Source organism: Mangifera indica, chromosome 7 (genome assembly GCF_011075055.1).
Source record: "Mangifera indica cultivar Alphonso chromosome 7, CATAS_Mindica_2.1, whole genome shotgun sequence".
NCBI classification, from domain to species: Eukaryota; Viridiplantae; Streptophyta; class Magnoliopsida; order Sapindales; family Anacardiaceae; genus Mangifera; species Mangifera indica.
The window spans coordinates 14,584,845-14,608,982 of record NC_058143.1 but is presented as its reverse complement, the minus strand read 5'-3'; the positions used below and the strand labels follow the sequence as shown (position 1 = coordinate 14,608,982).

At 34.2% G+C, this 24,138-nt stretch overlaps 1 protein-coding gene, 1 long non-coding RNA gene and 1 pseudogene across 2 annotated transcripts; all 3 read left to right on the top strand.

The window, feature by feature from the left end:
* The first annotated feature begins 1,360 nt into the window (after window positions 1-1,360).
* LOC123221511 lies at window positions 1,361-12,189 on the top strand (annotated as a pseudogene).
* Window positions 12,190-13,059: 870 nt separating this feature from the next.
* LOC123221124 (probable UDP-N-acetylglucosamine--peptide N-acetylglucosaminyltransferase SEC) lies at window positions 13,060-21,471 on the top strand. The gene is made up of 27 exons (XM_044643836.1): window positions 13,060-13,389; window positions 13,811-13,956; window positions 14,078-14,176; window positions 14,253-14,303; window positions 14,385-14,501; window positions 14,638-14,694; window positions 15,195-15,314; window positions 15,415-15,494; window positions 15,635-15,660; window positions 15,862-15,971; window positions 16,088-16,141; window positions 16,220-16,287; window positions 16,385-16,487; window positions 17,580-17,782; window positions 18,013-18,109; window positions 18,642-18,713; window positions 18,812-18,888; window positions 18,990-19,191; window positions 19,288-19,455; window positions 19,575-19,685; window positions 19,757-19,843; window positions 19,970-20,097; window positions 20,189-20,271; window positions 20,395-20,500; window positions 20,616-20,762; window positions 20,888-21,008; window positions 21,110-21,471. The coding sequence occupies exons 1-27, from the start codon at window positions 13,248-13,250 to the stop codon at window positions 21,221-21,223; spliced, it is 2,889 nt and encodes a 962-aa protein (XP_044499771.1). The 5' UTR covers window positions 13,060-13,247; the 3' UTR covers window positions 21,224-21,471.
* Window positions 21,472-22,236: 765 nt separating this feature from the next.
* On the top strand, window positions 22,237-23,208 carry LOC123221125. The gene is made up of 2 exons (XR_006503214.1): window positions 22,237-22,747; window positions 22,834-23,208. It is a non-coding gene; the product is annotated as an uncharacterized LOC123221125 (long non-coding RNA).
* Window positions 23,209-24,138: the final 930 nt, after the last annotated feature.

Below are 24,138 nucleotides of genomic sequence, written 5' to 3'. Positions count from 1 at the left end.
TTACAAGGCATTCAAACACTCTTATACTTGTATTCAATCATTTGTTGGCGAAATCTCATATCAAACATTGTATTGAGCGAAATCCCGAACAAACTAAGTGTACAAATTTGAAGTGCATAGTAAAATTTCAAACCAATTGTTTAAAGAAGTGAATATAAGAGACTTGTAAGAAAAACTCCAAATCACTATATATATTGAATACTTTCTTTCCCTTAACTCTTTAATTTTGCTTATATTTATTATTGTTTTGATTTTTAAATTTGTGCATAAATTTTTAAAGATATTATTCACCCCATTTTAGGATTATTTTAGCTATCAAAGAGTTTTTCAATACATTCATAAAAACGAGGTTTATTGCGATATATAACGTTACTTGATTATTACAAAACAATAATCTATTACATGTTTGTAAACTTTAAAATCTTATAATAGATATTGCAACTAAGTTAACTCTAAACATGTGTTAGTCATAGCTTGATATTCAACTTTTACTAATGATAAAGAAACATCGGTTTGTTTCTTGGATGTGCGAATAGTTGTAACATAATATTTATACTTCTAATTTATTGGCCTTTTTATTCAATTTTTAATGGGTGTAACCATAATCTTTGAAACTATTAAGGGGCATATCGATAATTAAAAATTTTGAAAAACCCCAAAATTTTTTAAATTTTCATAAAACCCACTAAAAATTATCATCGGCACACTTGATATTTTGAAAAATTACAACTTTTTTTAAACAAAAGATTATATATCATTGACTTCTTTATATATACTTGTAATGTGGGGTGTAAATGTCATTTTTTAAAACTTACTAAAGGCAAATATAAAATTTTCCCCTATCTTGTTACAAAAATTAACATTTATCTTATATATTTTGAAAATATAACTATTACCCTAATAATTTGTAATATAATATTTACACATCTAATTTATTATGTTTGTTGTTTTTAGGGTATAACAATCATTGTTTAAACTACCAAAGACATATTGAAATTTAAAAAATTCAAAAATGATTCCAAACTATTTTTAATTTCAAAAGACCCTAAAAATTCTCATTAGCATCTCTAATATTTCAAAAAGTTATGGTTTACCCCACATATATGAATTTACATCATTAACACCTCTATTTATATTTGTACTTCTAAAATTTATTATTATTATTAATTAAAATTAATATAAATTAAGATATAAAAATTATTTAATAAACTTTTAGGGACAAAATGTTATTTAATGTTATGGTTTTTTTTATAAATCTTTTCACTAAAATTAACAAAATTTGTTGATAATAAATAGATGAAAAATTGTTTTTATAAATATAAAAGATGGAAATTTATTATTCATATTTAAGTTATTAACCATGGTAAGAGTAGGTCTCTCTTCAAATAGAGGAAAAATTTAATCCAAGAGAACACTGGCCCATCAAATCTATGAATTACTCTCTTAATTCATTTCTTGATATGGGCAATCAACAGTTCTTTCATTCTCCCTTATATAATAAATATAATAATAATTCATATTTATTTAATTTTATTAATTTTTTAAATAAAATAATAATTTATATTTAATAATTTTAAAAATAATTTATTTTTATGATAATCTTTTAATTTTAATTATAAATATTCCATAAATTTGCACAATGCTGAAAGTTGCCTTTAACACGTGCAACTCGCGTGATCTGAACTGAAACTCTTATCTTCCTCGGCAAAATTTCATTTCAAAACCCTGTAAACCCCCACTCTCTTATCCGCAGTAGAAACACCCCAACCCAAAAAAATGTCGCTTTTCCTTCCACTCCTGTCCCTTTCAGACATCGGTACTCTTTAAATGTCATAATCAAAACAAAGGTGTTTTGGTTCGCGCCGCAACGTCCACTCCACCGCAGAAAAAAACTCGCGGGAGGAGGAAGCAAAAAAGTGGCGATGATTCTTCATCTTCGTCAAATCACGACGTTTCCGCGGCAGAGCAGGGGCTTAGACTTATATTCATGGAGGAGTTGATGCAGCATGCGAGGAATCGTGACGCGCAGAAAGTTAATGATGTCATTTATGACATGATTGCCGCCGGGCTTAGTCCCGCCCAAGGTCCTTCCACGGGCTCGTCGTGGCCCATGTGCTTAATGGCGACGATCAAGGCGCGGTATGAAGGCATAAATATTATACGTTTGTAACTTTTAGAAGAACTCCAAAGAAATTTGTATGACATTGTTACTTGAGAACCAACGTTGGAAACAATTTTTTTTTTTGAAGATTTTTTAGAGTTAAATTCTGTTATTAAAAGTGATAAATTCGATTTATATTGAGGTTTGTGCAATCCGTTACAAACACTAGCAGTAATTGTGGAACCAGAATTTTGATTTAAGAGCCGAGATATAACATATTCTTAAACTATCAAAGTCAATTAATACATTGAAACTGAATTGTTGTGAGAAGTTAACATTTTCCTGTTAACATACTGATATTTAATCGTTAAGTAAAAAACACGAAAATTGTAAAGAGATAACATTTGCCTACCGAAAACCCTGAAAAGGTTGATCTAATATTCCACAAGTGGAAAGGTTGAGAGTAAGGAGGATTAATGTGGCAAGCTTTCGTGTTTTATGATTTTTTTTTTAATTTTTAAAATTTACAGTATTTACTCAACTTTTATTATGTTCTCATTTTATATTTGTGTGTATATCTACAGGTAGCTGTTAATTTTATGCTATTCGGTGTTGCATTTAGCTTTCTTTAATTTATTCAAAGGATGAATATCTGTTCCATGACTGTTTGAGTGGAGTAGTTAGTTGTTTTTATTAATCTTAGCATTGGTGTGAGCAACCGTAGTTTTATTCGTAAGTGGAAATCACAGCAATCCATGGCCAATTAGTATTGCTTAGTTGAAATGGACTGAATTTTATTGTTTAATGATTCCTTTTGTAAGGAGTTAGGTGTTGTCTATGTGGAATTTGAGTGTATATGGGGTTTATGAATTCATGAACATATTTGTATAAATGTAAATATGTATATGTTGTAATTTTGATTCTTTGTTTTACACGAGTTGGATTGACATTACAATGAAGAATCTTATTATGCAAGTGCAGATGCAATCACTCAAAAGGCAGTTGAGTGCAGGTCTCGTCCCTCTCCGTGAAACACTTGTTTCACTCATTCGTTTGTTTGGGTCCAAAGGGCATGCTACCAAAGGCTTGGAAATCCTTGCAGCAATGGAAAATTTAAACTATGATATTCGCCAAGCATGGGTGATTTTTGTTGGTACTATATTTTGCTAACATCATTAATTAGGTCACATGAATCAGTTTCCTTTATACATTTTATCAGATCACATATCTAAGTTGGTGAAGTTCCTTATTAGAGGAGCTTGTGAGGAACAAGTTTTTGGAAGGTGCCAACCAAGTGTTCTTGAGGGGTGCCAAAGGGGGGTTGAAAGCTACCGACGAACTCTATGATCTCATGATTGAGGAAGACTGTAAAGCTGGGGACCATTCCAATGCCCTAGAAATTGCCTATGAAATGGAGGCAGCTGGGCGGATGGCAACTACTCGTCATTTTAATCATCTTCTCAGTGTGCAAGTAAGTTTTCTGAATGTTGTTATCTTTTTAATCAAATATTGGAATTTTGTGGCTACATGCAAACAGTTTTTCTTTTATAATTACAGGAATGGTAACCTTAGGCAATTGGAGGTTTGGTTTAATTGAACTAATAAGCTACCAGAAAAAGGTGTTGTTTGGTTTATTAAGAAACAAGACTTTGAGTAATGTGATGACAGATTTTTTCTCCACTGCTATTGTACCTAAATGATGGAACAGTAATTGGCAACTAAGGAAAGAGGAAATTAAACACATAGCATAGGGAAACGAGGATTGTCTTATGAATTTCTGGTGCCTCAATCAGGCTTCACTAATATCTCATGGGTTCTATTGTGCAAAATCTTTCCCTCTAGATTACTTATCTCTGTGATGTAGCTCGTAATGTATAATACCAACCTGTGTTTATTTCCATTTGAATACATATTTTCTTCTTGACTATACATCAATTACAGTTATGCATGGAGTGGAATTAGGCATCAGTCAAGTATGAATATGCTAAGTGTTGGCTATTTTAAAGCTAATTCATATGTAAACTTTGATGCTGTAGACTTTAAGTTTTCCTATTTATCAGCTTGTAAAGGTCTTGATGGATGATAGTTGACTCAGATAGTTGATTGTTTCAAACACTCACAAGCTTTGTTTTTCTACTTGGCCAGTAGAATGTGCCATGTATTCAATGTGTCCATTCATTTGTGATTTTTGTTAAGAATATGAAATTTACTTGTTGATCATCATAAAATTGGACAGCGATGTTAAATCTAACTTTGATTTTTTCCTGTTCATGGAACAGCCTGCCTGACAAATATTTGAACAATCTCACCATGTGACCAAACTTAATGTCAAATACAACTTTATGGGTGTTGCGTAGAATAATCTGCCTACAAAGACAAATGCAGACCCTAGAGAGGGCCTGCCTGAGTAAAAAAATTAATTTAAATTTTAGGATTTTATATAAGAAATAATAATATGAAGTTTAGAATTTTTTTTATAAATAATGTGTGTGTGTGTGTGTGTGTATTTATGTAATTAAGTATCAAGTACTCAGTTTTCATTTATTTATTTTTATTTTGAAACAAATATATAAGAAATTTTGAACAATTGTTTTTTCATCTCATTTAATTTTCTTATACCAAAATAAATTTTATTTATCACCTGAAGTATTATCTCAATTCTCATTCATAAATATGATATATATTTATGCTTGTTAAATTGGTTGTGAATTATGGTGTTTTTATTTCTTAATTAATTATATATACTTGTTTTGATTTCATTATATGTTAAATATATTATGAAAGTAATGCTCATTATATCCATTCATTGTTAAGTGCATACCTCAAATTCTTTTTATCTTTAACTTCTTATATCATTGAGGTGCACCCAAAATATTTTGTTGAAAAAATCTAGACTGGTCTTAGATAATGTTTTGGCTATGCCCCTGTATAAAGCATGTGTGAAAATCACTATAGGAGGCATTCATTGTGGCCCATAATCTGGATGTCATTAAGCAATTTTCGCTCTTACTGATTCTATATAGCTTAAGATTTTGGAGTTGTTTGGATTGACCTGGCTGTTTTGTTCACAGATTCCACAGTACACTGACATCATGGTTTTCTTATTTTCAGGCTACTTGTGGAATACCTGAAGTAGCTTTTGCAACATTTGAGAACATGGAATATGGAGAAGGTTCACATTCTCTCAATATATTTGTGCAATTTCATGAATATTAGCGCATCATAAACATTAATGTCATATCAAGAGGAGAATCAGTTTTATGGAAGGCATACTTGAGATAAAAATTGTGCCCCTAATTTTTTTTATAATGCTCTTCTTGTGATGAGGGTCTTATTCATGGATGAAAATTTAGCTTTCGTTCATTTTTGCTCAACCCTTTGAAGAATTAAATTTAAATTTTGGTATTGGTTGGATATCGTTAACATCAAACTACCATCTCAAATAACAAACAAATTGTTGGAAGGGAATGGTGTGATGAAAGGTTATACTTAAACCAATAAATTCTGTTATACCACTAATATAATTGATTGTTGGATTCAATGTTTGTTCAAGTTGCATGAAATTCTGAAGTTTTTTCCCTCTATGTCCAAAGTTTTTATTGCTCTAAGAATTTTCTTTCCATTCCAGATTATATGAAACCTGATACTGAGACTTATAATTGGGTGATTCAAGCATATACACGAGCTGAATCTTATGACAGGTGAATTCCTTAAGACATTAATGACATCAACAAAATTACTTTTAATTTAAAAAATATATTTTTTTAATCAGATTACAATAAAATTGGGTTGTTTGGAGGAGGTGACCTTGGTTTAAGTTGTTTGTCTCTTTTTGTAATGTAGGGTGCAAGATGTTGCTGAGTTACTTGGCATGATGGTTGAAGATCACAAACGTCTACAACCTAATATGAAAACCTATGCGTAAAGAAAATTTTCTTTTTTCGTTGTCCTTAATTACAAATTAATAGTTTCTTAATAATTGAATATCTTCTCCCATATTTTCCTGTAAATTTATCTGCCATTAATCTGTTTTAATCCAATGCTTTAAGAGTTGTTTAGGTGGCAAAGGAAATAACCACCTCCAACTTCCTTTTCACATCCATTGGATTGCTATAAACCTGTGGTTGAGAATTTGTATCCTAATTTAAGGCACAATTTTATGTTACTATTACTTGACCCTAATAGTTAACTTCTACTTTGTCCGATATGCAATCAATATAAGGATTTGTTGTAGTCAATCCTATGATATTTAACTTTAAATGGCAAACCAAGTTGACGGACAAGGCTTCATAAATCTTAAAGTGTTTTCAAGGATTCTTTAGCATCTTCGGTGACTTGTAAATTATTTCTCCTTTACTTTTCACAACCTATTGGTGATTCTAGCAAGGTGAGACTAGGCATGCCATCATTTATTGCATATATTCAGTGTAGGGTTTTTGTAACTTGGTGTTTTGATTTTTCCAACAATAATACCCAAATCAAGGATGATTATGGCATGCATGGTAACTGAGAGGAAAATACTTGAAATACTCAAGACCTAAGACTCCTGATGAGCTTCTGTTCTAACAGTAGTGGCAAGGTATGGGTTGATATATGTAATTGGAGGCAAAGTAAAAATTAATGGAACTGAGTTGTTTTGGCTCTTGTTTGGGTGGAATGATGAGGGAGAAATAAGAGAATTATTGAAGTCAATAAGAGAGATGACACTTCTTCATAAACCTAAATTTAGAGGGGCCATTGGCTCTTTATGTAAATGTTGATGAGAGTTTGTCCATAGAGAGCAGATTTATAGGCAACATTATTTTTGTTGGATTGCAACTTAGGAGTTGATAGTATTTCTTCTCATAAATTTGCAATAAAACTATATGCAATTATAGTGAATACCAAATTTGGTACCAATGATGATGTGTCACTATGTGATTAGGTAATTTTGAATTAAGAATAAAACATACTCAATCACATGGAAACATATTATTGGTACCCAAATTAATACTCATTAGAAGTGCACATAGCATTGCTCTTATATTTGTCCTTGCTTCACCTTAGTTGCTGTGGAAAACTTTTCAACTCTTTTGTAAATTTTCCTTCTCATTTTTGTTTTTGTTTTTTTTTAAATGAGAAACAATGGACTTATATCATTGAGTTGACAGAAGCTAAACAAAAATGTGTGATTGTGTATCTGGGATTTGTGATTAACTAAAGAATAATGGCGAAAGAGTAAACAATCCTATAATTTTGTGTTTTACTGTTTATTTTTGTTAAATTGCGCCTTTATTCTTTCTGGCTTCTGTGGATGACATTGTATCTTCATGAACAGGCTGATAGTTGAGTGTTTTACCAAGTACTGTGCAGTAAAGGAAGCTATTCGACACTTTCGTGCACTTAAAAACTATGAGGGGGGAACAACATATTTGCATCACGAAGGAAACTTTGGGGATCCACTGTCTTTATATCTACGGGCTTTATGCCGAGAAGGTACAGTTTCTTGTTGAAACGATCTCAGATTTTAAGCATTTTGTTTCTTCTTTAAAGAGCATACAATTGTTCGAGAATTGAAATATGCAAGTAGAAGTTGTGATTTATGTGGCCTTAAAATTTTGAAATTGAAGGTATGTTTTATCATATGAAGTAGGGCTGGACTCGAATCGAGGCAGCTTGAGCTCGGCTCGAACGAGCCCAAAACGAGCCAACCCTAGCCGAGCTCGAGCTCGAGCTATTTGTCAGATTTTTTAATTAAAAATTTTGATACAAAATGACGCCGTTTTGACCAATATGTATTAAAACGATGTCTTTTTAATAACGAAAAACGAGTCGAACCGAATTCGAATCGAGTTCGAGCTTAGCTTTTACGAGCTCGAGCTCAACTATATATGAACCGAGTCGAGCTTTTTAATAACAAAAAATGAGCCGAACCAAATTTGAATCGAGTTCGAGCTTAACTTTTACGAGCTCGAACTCGAGCTCAACTATATGTGAACCGAGCTGAGCTCAAGCTAGGCTCGAATCTAGCCCTAATATGAAGGGTATTATAGGTAGTTGAGGTCTCATGTGCAAGTGTTTTTTTTTGCTTTATTTTCTTCGTCTTGGCATATCTCCCAATCTCTTCTTCATTTTCTTTTATTGTAGAAATTTTTATGGCCAAAAAAACTTGATTTTAGCTTTCAGTCAAAATTACAAACCTGCAAATTCTGTGTTAAGCCTTCTGGAGCTCCACATAAGATGAGTTGCAAACAAATCACAAAACAACCAGAGTGAGCCAACTGGAAATTATTTTGAGTTTGATATAAATCAAAATAGTGTTTTATAAAGCTATTAGCTTGTTTATAGTTAGTCATAATTCTCCATTTTCATAGGAATTTCTTCGTTCAGGCCAATCTGTTATCTAAGACTTTAGATCAGAACACTTCTTTATTTTTGTGATATGTGGTGGCGTTACTGGGTTTGTCACATTGCATTCATGTTACCATTTAGGTCTTTTGTTGTTAGTACTGTGATATATACCTGGTCCCAGCTGAATTTTCTCCCTGCAGCCAGCCTGTCTTCACTCTGGTCAGCCTGCCTCAGCCCTGCAGAATTGCTTCCTGTCCAGAAATATATTTCACAGTCCACCGCAACAAGCAAACTCTCAACCACAGATAATGCAGACAACTCAAGATAATCTCAGGAAATAGTTGAATATCTTTAATTGAATGAACAACTGAGTTATAAATTTATCCAGTTCAGCACTGATAACACTTAAAAAGATGATAATAATAACAATGTAATTCTGGCAACAGAGGTGCTGGATCCAACCAGGCTAAAGCCCCCAAAACCCACTCTTTCTTCTGTTTTTCCTTGCCTTCTCCTCCTCCAGCTTCTTCCCTTTTTAAAATCACCCCAGTTGGGATCATTCTCCCTTTTGAATGCTCCAGCTTTATCTGCTTTCTTTTTAAGTACTCCAGTTTGAATGTTCCAGCTTTATCGACTGAGCCCACTTCATCATGTGGTGGATTTACACTGTTGCCCTTTTCCTTTGGTATACTTTGTCAATAGGTGGCCTATCATTCTGTAAGATAATGTTTAGGTTGCAGTTTGCAGAATTACAATCTCTTTTGGGATTTTAGGTAACAATTTTTACATTGAATTCTTTATATAAATCCTGAATGTCTTTTCGCTGAATCAGGAAGGATAGTTGATTTACTTGAAGCTTTAGAAGCAATGGCCAAAGATAATCAATCCATTCCACCAAGAGCCATGATCTTGAGCAGAAAATATCGGACATTAGTTAGCTCATGGATTGAACCTTTACAAGAAGAAGCTGAACTGGGATACGAGATTGACTACATTGCTAGGTTTGGTTCCTAGTGAACATAATAATGATAAATTGCATCAAGAAAATAGTGGTCATAAGTTGTTTTTCTCACTCTATTCCCCAAACACCAGTCATTAGTCATTATTTGTAAGTTATTTTACCATTTTCTAGACACATGGAATTGACATTAGCAAATAGTGTTATAGAGCACTCAGGGCCTGCTGGGCTTGCTTCACATGAGATTGGGTGATGGAAATGGGTTCATTAATGAGGTGCATTCTGTAATTTAAATCAGTGTCAGTACAGTACTGAGTGAATTGTTGTAGCTTCTGGCACAAGGATTTATCTGGAATCTGATTCCCCAATCTGACCTAATATTTGAAATTTGAAAAAGTCCTTTGGTTGAAACTCATTAATTGATCTTTATTAATTATTTTCCTTTTTCTTGCTTATATTATCAATGGCCTAATGCATGCCTTTGTGCATAATTTAGGTACATTGCCGAAGGTGGGCTTACTGGTGAACGAAAACGATGGGTGCCTCGAAGAGGAAAAACTCCTTTAGATCCTGATACTGTTGGATTCGTTTATTCAAGTCCGATTGAAACCTCCTTCAAGCAAAGATGTCAGGAGGATTGGAGGATGTACCATAAAAAGCTTTTGAAAAAACTGCAAGATGAAGGACGTGCAGTTCTGGGGGATGTGTCTGAATCTGATTATATAAGAGTTCAAGAGAGGCTAAGGAAAATAATAAAGAGTCCAGAGCGAAATGTTTTAAAGCCCAAGGCTGCTAGTAAAATGGTAGTGTCTGAGTTAAAGGAAGAGCTAGAAGCACAAGGTCTACCGATTGATGGAACTAGAAATGTGCTTTATCAGCGTGTCCAAAAAGCAAGAAGAATTAACCGTTCTCGAGGTCGCCTCTTTGGGTTCCACCTGTAGAGGAGGAGGAGGAGGAGGTCAATTGCTTGAATAAACTGTCTCTGATTTATATTTTTCAATATGATATTCATTGCTTTTCTCTCATATTATATTTCTACAGTAAGTGTTCTCTATCAAGGTTTTAGTGATTGATATATAATATAAATGAGTCTCTAATGGCAGGTTGATGAAGAGCTAGATGAGCTCATATCAAGGATCAAACTGGAAGAAGGAAACACTGAGTTCTGGAAACGCCGATTTCTTGGGGAAGGCTTGGATGATGATCATGATAAGACTATGGACATGGATGAATCAGAACTTCCAGATGAATTGGATGATGATGTTACAGATGTAGAAGTTGCTGCAAAAGATGTTGAAGATGATGAGGTTGATGAAGATGAGGAAGTAGAACAACCTGAGACTGAGTCCCAAGATGTTGACAGGGTTAAGGAGAGGGAAGTTGAAGCCAAGAACCCTCTTCAAATGATCGGAGTCCAGCTGTTGAAAGATTCTGATGAATCAACTACCATGTCAAAAAGATCTAGGAAAAAAATGGCCAAAATGGTGGAGGTATATAAAGTCAATAAAGTGTGCTTCTGTTTTCTTTTTATGTAACTTCTTTTGGGTGTCAAGGTGAGTTCTTGGAATTATTAACATGTCAGATATTGGTTTGGTGATGAATGGTACTTGTTTTTCCTTTCTTATTTTTTTTTTTTAAAGAAAAAACAAACCAGACAAAAAAAAAAAAACCCTCTTTTGAAGGTAATTGTTATCCCCTCCTATATTTGTTGATAGCACTTTACTGCTGAACTCTGAATTTCTGTAAATCATTTTTACGCCTTGGTGCAGGATGATGATGATGAGGACTGGTTTCCAGAGGATTTATCTGAAGCATTTAAGGAGATGAGGAAAAGGAAGGTGTTTGATGTATCTGACATGTATACAATTGCAGATGTTTGGGGTTGGACATGGGAGAAAGAACTGAAGAATAAACCTCCTCAAAAATGGTCACAGGAATGGGAAGCTGAGTTGGCAATCCAAGTTATGCAGAAGGTAGTTTCCATAACTTGCGTTTCTGTGCAAACAATTCGTTATATGCTCCATTTTATTTCAGATCAATAAAACTTTGCTTTACATTTGTCGCTTTCTATATCCTGTGGGCTTTCATATAAACATTAGTTCCTAATTTTACGCCAGCAGATTCAAGCTGACCAAAATACTGGCATATGTTTCAGGTTATAGAATTGGGTGGAAAGCCTACGATCGGGGACTGTGCTATGATATTAAGAGCCACCATAAGGGCTCCTCTGCCTTCAGCTTTCTTGAAAATCTTACAGACAACACACAGCCTTGGTTATGTATTTGGCAGGTAAAACTCTATTAGCAGTCTTAATTCACAAATAGGCAAACTAAGCACGTTGGATGTTTCGTTTTGATAATGCTCATTGTTTCTGCTTAGCATAAATTGCTTTGGCTTTTTTGGGTGTTGCAGTCCCGTTTACGATGAAATAATATCGTTATGTCTCGATCTGGGAGAACTGGATGCGGCCATTGCGATAGTTGCAGACATGGAAACTAGTGGCATAACGGTACCTGACCAGACATTAGACAGGGTGATATCTGCTAGACAAACGGCTGAAGCTGAAACTCCGGGCGATGATGCATCATCATAGCTGCAAATATATATGTAGCCTTCCATTCTTATTTTATAGCCCAATTTTAAATAACTGAAAGCGCCATCTAGTAGTTGTAGGAGTGCTGTAGCAAGAGTAACGTCTTCACATTTTGGCAATGGCAAGTATAAAATGTAGAAGTAGGAGTAATCATCAAAACTGATAGAGTATTAAAATTTTTATATAATAATTATGGGTTCAAATCTATGTTACGTTTGTGAAACCCTTTTATTAATTACATACAAAAAAAGTATAAAATGTAGCGTGAATGTTTTTTGATAGGGGGTGGATCTTTTTTCTGCATTTAGACCGTGGTCTCAATTACTATTAAAAGTCAATGGGATTTAACTTTCATGAGGAGTTAGATTCAATTTAAATTGTTAAACTTTAATTTGAGTTTAGATGGATCCCAATCTAAAAATTTGGATATTTTCATAAATAATTCGTATTTGAATTCAAAGCTAAATAGTTTTTAAATCAAGTTTGAATTTTAGTTCATTCATATCATATTGACATTTTTGAATTTGAATTAATTTCAAATTAAATCTTGTTCGGGTTTAATATGCAGAGAATTCAGCAATACTTCAATATTTATAAGCAGATTTTTAATTGTTCATATGGTCGACGGTACTCAAACCATTAACAGGACACTCAATTCATCTTCATATATTTAAACAACTTAGAAAAAAAAAAAAACGGATTTTTTTAAGCTATATCAGTAAAATCCAAAGAATATTAATTAATCCAATAAAATTAAATTATTTTAATTAATTTTCGGTTAATAAACTTGCCCAAATGAGTTTAATAGAAATTTACCAAATTAAGACAGAAAAGCTGACATGACCGAGAAGAAAGAGATGATTGGCCAAATGTCATGATTCATGAAAGTCTGAAGTCCCCGCACGTCAAGTCTTAACAACTTGTCTTAACCCCTTTAGATACGTGTCACTGTTAACAGAATCTCCACAACACCCACCGGTAGAATGTTAAACTGTAGTATTTTCATTTAACGCTTAAGATCATGCCACGTGTCTCTCTATCCTCTTATTTATCATTATTCCCCCTCTCTTTCTTTTTTTCTCAAACATTCTCTTTAAAAAAATAAAAACATACAGAACGCTTGAACTCTCTGTCGTTTTGAAGCAAGCTCGCGAAAACACCGCGCTAGGGTTTAATCGTACGCTGTTGGATCTGGATTTCTGTTAGATGACCGGGTTTTGTTTTGGATGTTTGAGTTTTTTAATTTGATTTGAGGGAAAAAGATTATGATGATTTCGTTGCAAAACGGAGTTTCCCGGGCGTCGGTGGGCTCGGATCGGGCCGGTGAGGCTGGGTTCCCGACTGTGAAGCAGGAGCCGGCATCATCGCTGAGTCTCTCGTCGTTCAAGGGTCACGATTCACATGAAGGTTTGCATTTTTTTCCGTAATTTTTTGGGGTACCTGTTAGGGTTTTTGGGGTGTTTGATTGGTGAAACTAGATCTGTGTGTGTTATGATATTGTTTCGTCCAGAATTGTAAGTGGGCTTTTAATCTTCATTGGATTGTTTTCTTGTGTGCTTCTCTTTACTTTTTAAGTTAAAAATGTTTCACGAAAATGATCCCATTGTCTAAAAAATTCAGGTTTTTAAAGCAAATGATTGACTTATTTTAGTGATCATGGTGTTTCTTTTTTTGTAATCAATCGAATTTTTTATTTAAAAATACAGTCTAGTTTTATGCCTAGTGGTTTCGTGTGGAATATCAGGTATTAATCTTGGGGAGGTTATTGTGGCTATATTTTGAAATCATAATAATTGGGGCTAATCATGCAAACCTTTTTATGCTAAAGTCGATGAAGATATGCAAATGGCCCTTGCTCATCAAATGTACAAGGCTGGCAACTTTAAACAGGCTCTAGAGCATAGCAACTGTGTTTACAAGAGAAGTCCTCTACGCACGGATAATCTTCTTCTCTTGGGTGCAATTTACTATCAGGTTAGTTTGCTTAATTTGTTTTTCTTGCCTTGTACTGTTAATGTGAAGTTGATTCTTAGTTTAATTATTTAGGATCTTGGATGCATCTAATCATTAAGCATTGCTCTCCATTTTTTTGCAGTTGCATGAGTATGATATGTGCATTGCCAGAAATGAAGAAGCTCTTCGACTTGAGCCACGATTTGCTGAGTGTTATGGAAACATGGCAAATGCTTGGAAGGTAATTGCCACTATTCATATGAAGTCTACTGAGTAATATTAAAAGCCCACTCAGCACTGTGACTTTTTTGTTTCAGGAGAAAGGTGATATTGATCTTGCCATTCGCTATTATCTGGTTGCCATTGAGGTTTGTGCTTGAGATCTTCTCCCTTCCTCTATTCTACTTGTCACTGAGTTATTTTTATCTATATTATATGCATCACTGCAGCTTCGTCCCAGCTTTGCTGATGCATGGTCAAACTTGGCTAGTGCATACATGAGAAAGGGAAGACCTAATGAAGCAGCACAATGCTGTCGTCAGGCGCTTGCATTGAATCCTCTTTTGGTATGTTGTAATCTGGTTTATCATTTTCTTTTTATGTTTCCATTGTTTATCAACTAGTTGGTCTTGATGAGAAGTTTTTTTTTTTTTTTTTTAAGTTTAGAAGTAATTTCCAATTCCATATGGTTTATTATAACAGGTAGATGCACATAGCAACCTTGGGAATTTAATGAAGGCACAAGGATTGGTGCAAGAAGTAAGTGATGGCACATACATTCACTTTATATAGTTCGGCTTAATATTATTTTTCCTTAAGAGCATATAGCCCTTGATTTGGAATATTGGGCTACAAAATATCTACTTATTGTTGTTGATGCTCTCAGCAGTTAGTATATATGCTGTTGGTTTTTTTCATATTCCCACTGCCACCAGTAGTGGGAAATCTACACATCTATTTCATTTTGACTGTATGCTGAATTGGAATTGGTTCACCTGGCCTTGACTCTTCCTTGACCAACCTGCATGTGGCTTTTGAAGGCATTGCTATTTTGGAATTTTAGAGTGTGTCTATCACAGCATCTCCCTTTTCCTGTGAAGTTACTGATGGAGTAATTGATGTGTGGAACTGTGTCTTAATTTACAGTTCTATACAGATGTCAAGTTGTTATGTACAGGCCAGGGCTCAGATGATGGTTGGTCTTGTTGTAACTTCCATGTGCAAGACTCCCAATTGTCAGAATCTAACATTTTGTGCAGGCATACAGCTGCTACCTTGAGGCTCTACGCATACAACCTACTTTTGCTATTGCATGGTCTAATCTTGCGGGTCTTTTTATGGGATCTGGAGATCTTAATAGAGCTCTTCAATATTACAAGGTATTTTTTTGCAAATGTGTCCATCTGTCTTGCTATCATGTGTTTCAACTGTTTATTGTATTATTTTCTTAATGTTATTTTAATGTTGTAAAATTTTCAGGAAGCTGTGAAACTGAAACCTACATTTCCTGATGCCTACCTAAACCTTGGAAATGTTTATAAGGTAAGATGTCATGCCTTGTGTTCATAAGGTCTGGTGGCTGCTATTGCCTGGAATGGTCTTCTGTATCAGAAAAACAAGATATTTATTTTGCCTCAGGCTTTGAATATCATTAAGCTATTGTATCAGCTGTGCTGCCTCAAGACGCTTGTGTTATCAGTCAGACTCCCAATGCTATAGCTTTTGGTAAGTGCAACTATATTGCTACCGATTTTAGATTCATTTGAAATGATTTGTAGGAGTTGACTTTGTTTATCTGTAAATTCTGATCGAGCCTGATATATTGTTGGCTTCCAAACTGTTATTGGATATATTTTGCTGAGCATTGATGGTTGAGAATGATTTACGTCATCAATTACATGACCACATAAATATTTCATGCTGCAGGTAACTTGGCTAGTGCATATTATGAGAGAGGTCAAACAGAAATGGCAATCCTTTATTATAAGCAAGCCATCTCTTGTGATCCAAGATTTTTGGAGGCTTACAATAATATGGTTGGTCTTCTTTTTTAATGCAGTATCATATGTTTTAGTATTGAGTTTTTATATTCTATGGATACAGAGGTTTCTAACTTTTGTTTGGTTGGTTTGGTTTGTTCTGTTACTGGTAGGGTAATGCATTGAAAGATGTGGGTCGAGTTGAGGAAGCAATTCAGTGCTATAATGTGTGCTATTTTTCTTATGATTTTTATGTCTCCGTAGATATTTGTTCTGGAATTGACATTTTCTGTGTCTTGGTGAAGCGATGTCTGGCCTTACAACCAAGCCATCCACAAGCGCTTACTAATCTTGGGAATATATACATGGAATGGTATGCAATTCTGATGCTGCATATTTTATTGGTTGATTTACTTTAATGACTATGTTAACAAGTTTGCTAATGAGAAATGATGACTTGGAATATGCAGGAACATGTTAGCTGCTGCTGCTTCATATTACAAGGCAACATTGATAGTGACAACAGGATTGTCTGCCCCTTTCAACAATCTTGCTGTAATCTATAAACAACAGGTAGTTGTCAGGCTTTTTAATTAGAGCTGGTTAGGGTATTCAAAACTAGTTAACCAAACCGGTTCTGTGGTTTTTTCAACCAAATGGAAAATTTGGTTAAACTAATATGTTGAACTAAAACTGAACCGATTTGGGGCAGATCTGTTTTTGAGCTGAATCAAATAAACCAGGTAATTGAATCGAATTTTAAAATTGAAATTCCTTCTTGATCTTCTGGCCTTCTGTCCATCCACTTCTTGTTCCTTCTCTCCTTACTTCCTGTTTCTCTTTATCATTTTAGGTACCCTAATAGTTTCAATCAATGCTGTATCATCAATTACTTCACTCTTAAGAGAAGGCCTAACATTCACATCACTTACTCTTGCACCATCAATCTCCACACCATTATTTTGCACCAATTGTGCATTTCTTGACTTGTGAGACCAGAAACTTCAAGTTTAGCCAATAACTGCTTTTTCTTGGCCTCCAACAGAGCCTCAGATTTCGTTTCTTTTCCATCTTCATTGTCACCTTCCACAACCCAACTCATCTCAACCTTAACCTCAGATCCCTTCTCTTCATTTAACTTATCACATTCTTGAACTCTGGACAACCCACTTCCAGTTTCACAGAATCTTTACTAGTTTTTTTCAAAATCAGCAACACAACCCACCTCGCTATTCTTTGTTTCTTCAACTTCCAAATCGGAAGCTTTCACCTTTCCATTACAAACCACCCCATTGCCGTCACATCCAGAAAATTTAGAAACCATCTCACCTCCAATTTCAGACTCCTTTGGCCTATGTGCGTATTGCAATATTTTGGTGAATTTAGGAATCACTGGTATTCGAACTGAAAAATGGTTTTCAATATTTGCAACCCTATATCCAAACCAGATTTTTACAATATCCGAATTTTTGGTTCAGATGTCAGATCAGTTTGGATATCAATAAAATTTTAACACCCCTAGAGCTAGTGTATTGATTTTCCATTTCTGCAATCTTCTTTTTTTTTTGGGGGGGGGGGGGTATGTTAAGTAGAGTTTGGATTTAAGCCCTGGCCTTTGTTTTCTTTTTTGTAGTTCTGAATTTTCTACATGTGTTGTGATGACAGGGAAATTATGCTGATGCTATATCTTGCTACAATGAGGTTCTCCGCATTGATCCTTTGGCTGCTGATGGACTGGTCAATAGGGGAAACACTTACAAGGAGATTGGTAGAGTGACTGATGCAATCCAGGACTATATACGTGCTATCACAATTCGGCCTACCATGGCTGAAGCCCATGCAAATTTGGCATCCGCTTACAAAGATAGGTAATTGTTGCTCTACTTGTGCAGTGGATCTTTCTACATATATCTGGGGTCTCTGATGTAGATAATGTCTTCTGGAGTTCTTCAATCCTAGAAAATGTGTGAATTGCCATCTTAGTTCCACTGCATTGAATTTGAATGCTATTGCTTTCAGTACCAAGACTTTCTGTTGGGCTGTGCTATTAAATGTAAATATCGTGGTATCATTAATTTGACATTCTTTTGATATGCAGTGGACATGTGGAGGCTGCCATCAAGAGCTACAAGCAGGCATTGGTTTTTCGAGCTGACTTTCCAGAAGCCACTTGCAACCTTCTACATACCCTACAGGTGCAGTCTTGATGTGTATTATTGTATCATTCTGTTTCCAATGGCCTATACCTTCTAAAGAAGTTTTTGAAGATATATAACCTGTTTATTTTATTCCACTATGATTAATTTTGTTGATGAGCTGTATTGATTCATTGTATAGTATTTTAGTGTCAATTATCTCAGTATTTTCATCAATGTGGCATTCTAATAACATTGATTAGAAGTAAGAGTTGCAATGCTGCATGAAGCAGGGGAACATTCATTTCTGCCATAGATCTGAGATTTCAAAATAATTTCTATTTGTAATGATATGATTGTAGATTATTCTAGGAATAACTTTGCGTTCTAATGCTGTGGAATGCATTGATGGTCATACCCTTCCTCCAAGTTTTTGAGCATACAAGTGTCTTGTTGTGTAGTGACCATGCTATGATTTCTTAAGGTTTTATTTACTTAATTTTTATACGTTAAAATTTTTATGCTATTTTATTTAGGCCGAAAATGAGGGATTATAACTTACGCAATTTGATATTGATTTTATATGTTGCAGTTTGTCTGTAGTTGGGAAGACCGTGACAGAATGTTCAATGAGGTTGAAGGTATCATCAGGCGGCAGATCAATGTAATAAACGATCTCTATAAGTTTCTCTGTGATATTTTATTGTTATTTTTTCTTGAGTGTTTCCTTTGGAGTCCTAATTGCTGCAATTTTTATTTCAGATGTCTGTTCTTCCTAGTGTCCAACCATTTCATGCTATAGCGTATCCCATTGATCCAATGCTTGCACTTGAAATAAGGTATGATTATTCTCTTATCACAGCATGTAATGAACTGCATTTGCTTGTGTGTATATATGTACTTTTTTCTCTTTTTAACAATTTATCTTTCTCTTATGCAGCCGTAAATATGCAGCACATTGCTCTATTATTGCATCTCGCTTTGCACTTCCTCCATTCAACCATCCTGCCCCAGTCCGTATTAGACACGAGGGTGGATTTAAGAGGCTAAGGGTTGGTTATGTGAGCAGTGATTTTGGTAATCATCCTCTGTCACATCTAATGGGATCTGTGTTTGGCATGCACAATAGAGAAAATGTTGAGGTCTGTAATTTGAATTGTTTCCTCTGAGTAAAAAGTTCAGTCGTCTTGCTTTATTTTTTATATCATTAAATGTAGGAATTTATAAGATTTTTGCAGGTATTCTGTTATGCGTTGAGTCCCAGTGATGGTACTGAATGGAGAAAGCGTACCCAATCTGAAGCAGAGCATTTCATTGACGTCTCTGCCATGTCGTCAGATATGATTTCCAAACTGATCAATGAGGATAAGATACAGGTCCTTGTGAACCTCAACGGATATACCAAGGTATAATTTAACTCTCTTTGAATTCTTTTTTATATTTTTTTTGTGTTGGGATGGTGATCGGCACTTTGTATGGCAACTTTGAATTAGTACTTAAATCCGTAGCTATTGTAACTATGCAGGGAGCCAGGAATGAAATATTTGCTATGCAACCTGCACCTATACAGGTTTCATACATGGGGTTTCCTGGGACCACTGGTGCATCATACATTGATTATTTGGTCACTGATGAGGTATTCGGTGACTCAGTTTTTAAATATTGAATTTCTTTTCCTTGTCTAACATGTTTTCTCTTGACTGCCAGTTTGTTTCACCTCTACACTATGCACATATTTATTCAGAAAAGCTGGTGCATCTTCCACATTGCTACTTTGTTAACGATTATAAACAGGTCAAATTTTTTATATGATGGCAGAAAGAAAACAATTAATATTATTATATGCTCTTTTGACATATTTTATTGTCTTTTTTCCCCTGGTTGTGTAAACTTACAAGTATCTGTTAATTTCGTTTGCAGAAAAATCTGGATGTGTTGGATCCAAATTGCGAGCACAAACGATCAGATTATGGTCTCCCTGAAGACAAGTTCATATTTGCATGCTTCAACCAGTTGTACAAAATGGATCCTGAAATCTTTAATACTTGGTAATATGAGGATGGCCCTTAAATTAATATATTTACATGTACAGTAGGCACACAGTTCTCCATCTCAAATTAACAATTTTGTTCGTTTTAGGTGCAATATTCTTAAACGTGTAGCCAACAGTGCTCTCTGGCTCCTTAGGTTCCCTGCTGCAGGGGAGATGAGACTTCGGGCATGTAAGGTTTTTATATATGTGTGTGTGTGTGTGTGTGTGTGTGTGTGTGTGTGTGTGTGTGTGTAAAATCTTTTAAATGATAAGTCCATTTGATTAAAGAGTGTCCCTGGATTATTTTGTTCAGATGCTATTGCCCAGGGTGTGCAGCCCGATCAAATTATTTTCACTGATGTTGCTATGAAAAATGAACACATCAGGCGCAGTGCTTTAGCAGATCTATTTCTTGACACGTTAGCTGTTTTCCTTCCTCTGTTTCAAATAAAATATCAAGGTTTTGTTTCGTATCTTCTGTATGCTTACAAGGAAAACCATGTTTTGCTGCTTGGGTGCTTGATTTCCTTTCAGGCCTTTGTGCAATGCTCATACTACAGGCACAGATATTTTATGGGCAGGTCTGCCTATGATTACTCTGCCTCTTGAGAAAATGGCTACTAGGGTTGCTGGATCACTTTGCCTCGCTACTGGACTAGGAGATGAGATGATTGTTAATAAGTAAGGCATTTACATTTTAGTATTTAATTTGCATTCACTGTTATAATTGTAATCATATTTTTCATATGAAAGTAAAAAATGAAGTTGACATCCTATGATTGTTTTGGCCCGTCCGTGTGATACAGTATGAAGGAATATGAAGAGAGGGCAGTATCTTTGGCATTGAATCAGCAAAAACTCCAGGCACTTACAAATAAACTCAAGTCTGTTCGCCTAACTTGTCCTCTATTTGACACGACGCGCTGGGTGAGTGAAAACTAACATAATATGTTCCGGTCATTCTGCAGTTGCCCATTTGATGAAAAAAAAAAAAAGCTTAAAATCTGCTTTTGATGAATTAAATGCAGGTTAAGAATCTGGAGAGGTCATATTTCAAAATGTGGAATCTCCATTGCTCAGGGCAGAAGCCCCAGCACTTTAAAGTAACTGAGAATGACTTGGACTTCCCTTGCGATAAATAAGGTACAGGGAAGTGAGTGGGATTGTAGATTAAAAAAAAAAATCAAAGAGAAATAACAGAAAGATGATTGTATTTAGGAACAGAAACCAAGAAAAGAAAAAAATCAAAATGATATCTTTACTTATTCAGATGATGCCATGGCTGTGCTGATGGATTTGAGTGGATGAAGCACTTGTTTATTTAAAAGGATGGATTGGTGAAAACCATGGAGATTAGAAGTAATAAAATTACCAAAAGTTTCTCCTTTTATATTCCTGTCAGCAGTTGACATCTTACATCCATCTGGCCTTTTCATTATTATGACCATGATAACCAGATATGAGTCGGAGGTAAGAAATCTCTCTCTCTTTTGCTAGAGTTCTAGGTTTTCTGAAAGATCGGCTAACATTTTCATCTGGTTTTCTTCAATTTTAGTTTATGGATAAATTATGGGTAGTATTGGTGATGAAGCAGTAAAGCAAAACAATATATGAATGTACAAAAAAAAAATTAGAAATATAACAATAAACCTTATCAATTATGAACAGGATGTTAAAAATCCCAGCTAACTCTTTTCAATTATAAACAGACAGTCTGTGGGATGGCTATTTAGGAGCAACACAGTAATGCTTTTAACATTAAACCTGGGAACGGTATCTAGAATGTGCATTAGTGTCACTTTAAATGTCACTTTAAACCTAAAGGATGAGTTAGGGCGTTTATTTTTTTTTCCCCCTCGACATTCACCTTCATAATAACCATGAAAGGAGCAAGGTTAAGTGCTGAAAAGCTTTATTCTTTGCCGAGCTTGTATTTATGCGAAGAGCAATATTTTGTGTACTTATTTTGATTATGTAATTATGTATACACTTATATGTTAATATGATTAACTATAATTTTATTCTTAATTCAAAATCATCTAATCATATAATAATATATATAAGTATATACATATTTGTGTATCTAAAATGGGTATACGTAATTTTATTGCTGTGGGAGATGTTTAAAGTTGGTTTGTGAGATAAAGCCGTTTAAAACTATGAACAGGGCTCAAAGAATACTAGCGTAGTATGCCTTCTCTTGGTTATGGTTCCTGGGTAAGAGCTGCACATATTAACGTAATACAAAAGTAAATGACATAAGAGGTCAACATTCTTTGAAGTCAATTACTTAAAGCTCATAAAAAAGGTAAAAATGATGAGTTACAGCCTGTAAGAGAACAAGCTTTCGTTAAAGAATCATCAGGCTCTGTGTGTCCAATAATCAATTGAGCAAGGCCACAAGCCTCAAAATATTCTAGGATTTTTCTTCTTTTTTCCTGGGCCAAAAGCAAAATATCTCCTGTTATAATTGTTTTTATCATCCAATTCACTTGCCTAAAACCTCATGGTCAATAATCTGCACGTCAATAATAGCTTATGTTGCTACCTGTAGATCACAAGCACAAGACAAGGCCACTGCTTCTGCAAGAGAAGATGTTCATACTTGCAAAGGTTTTGAGAATGCAAAACAGAAGTAGTTATTGTTCTACTAAAGTATCATCAGGGTCAGTTGGGATTGCTGCACAATCAATATATTAGTATTTTTGCTATTCTTCCTATGTAGAATCTCTCTATCTATAATTTATTCCAGGTTGTTTAATTGATGAGCAGTTGTTGATAGTGACAACAAATTCTTCTTTTATAGTGAAGATAAAACCCAAGAATATGAAAGCAAATATATCAGAACTTGGGGACCATTGTTTCTGACCAATCATTTTGTCAATATGATGATAGAATCGTTGGATTATTAGTCAAAAAAGAACAAGTCATGAAAATTCACAAGACCAAATGGTTGGCAACTTTGCCCTGGCAGTAACAGAATCTCACAACTGTGTGGTCACCCTCTAGTCTCTCTTTTTAAAATAATGCCATCTTTTAATTTTTCATAGAGGCAGGTTTATTCAGGAAGATAAAAAGTCAGCTTTTTCTTCTAGAAAAGGGTCTCAATGGAATATTTTTTGTATCAGGGAGATGGAAAGTTGATATCCAAAGGGCTTTTGGTGGCTCTTTTTTTATTGGTTTGGGAAAGATTTATCCAGAAGGGTTGAGAGTTTTTTTTTTTTTTAAATAAAAAATAATCTTTTTCAATTCAATATCTAAGGTCAGCAATTAACCTTACTATATTAAGGAATTAGAATTTAATTTTGATATGGGTTGGTCAAGTCTTGTACACAAGACCATTTTTTTTTTTTTTTTTTTGAGAGATCTCAAGCTAACACAATGCTCAATATACCTTTGGGGTAGAAGGGTTGAGAGTTTCCAAAATTCACATTTAAAATTAGTAATGTGTTTTGAGTAAAGACTCATTTGCTGTTATTGTTAGAGAAGAGAACATGTAACTGTTGTTACACTTTTACCATGACCCATTAAAAATGTTTTTTTTTTGAAGCACTGAAACATTACCATTAAACATATGTTTATTTCGCTTATTACCATTATAACATATGTTTATTTCGTTTATTTTCAAAGGAACACTTAAAACACTTATCTAATAAGGTGATAAATTCTCGATATAGTGATTAGATCTATAATTATTATATTAAATAAATTAAGATTTTATAAATATAATAAAATTTAAATTTAAATTTAAATTTTTATAATATTTTATTAATTTTATTAATTTTCGGCCATTTGATTTTATTTAAAATTAAAAAAAAAAGCTTTTTAAGAGGCACAGTAATTGAGATTTGATTGCAACTGATACTGTCTTTATTACTTAATTATTATATAATGCCTTAATGATTATTTCTCACCCAAATTTGGATGAAATGAAAATTTTCAAGAGTTTCATTCTACATGCTAATTTTGTTGTTTAAGATAAACATTGAGGGGGTAAAAGGATATTTTATATGAAAAAAATCAATAACAAAAGAAATTTCTGAAATGAATGAAAAGC

Bases quoted from the DNA above. Each gene is read 5' to 3' on its own strand.
- LOC123221124 (XM_044643836.1), top strand. From the start codon at position 13,248: ATGATGATTTCGTTGCAAAACGGAGTTTCCCGGGCGTCGGTGGGCTCG. The intron at 18,889-18,989 runs GTATGATTATTC...TCTCTTATGCAG, and splicing joins ATGCTTGCACTTGAAATAAG to CCGTAAATATGCAGCACATT. The intron at 19,686-19,756 runs GTATTCGGTGAC...CTTGACTGCCAG, and splicing joins ATTATTTGGTCACTGATGAG to TTTGTTTCACCTCTACACTA.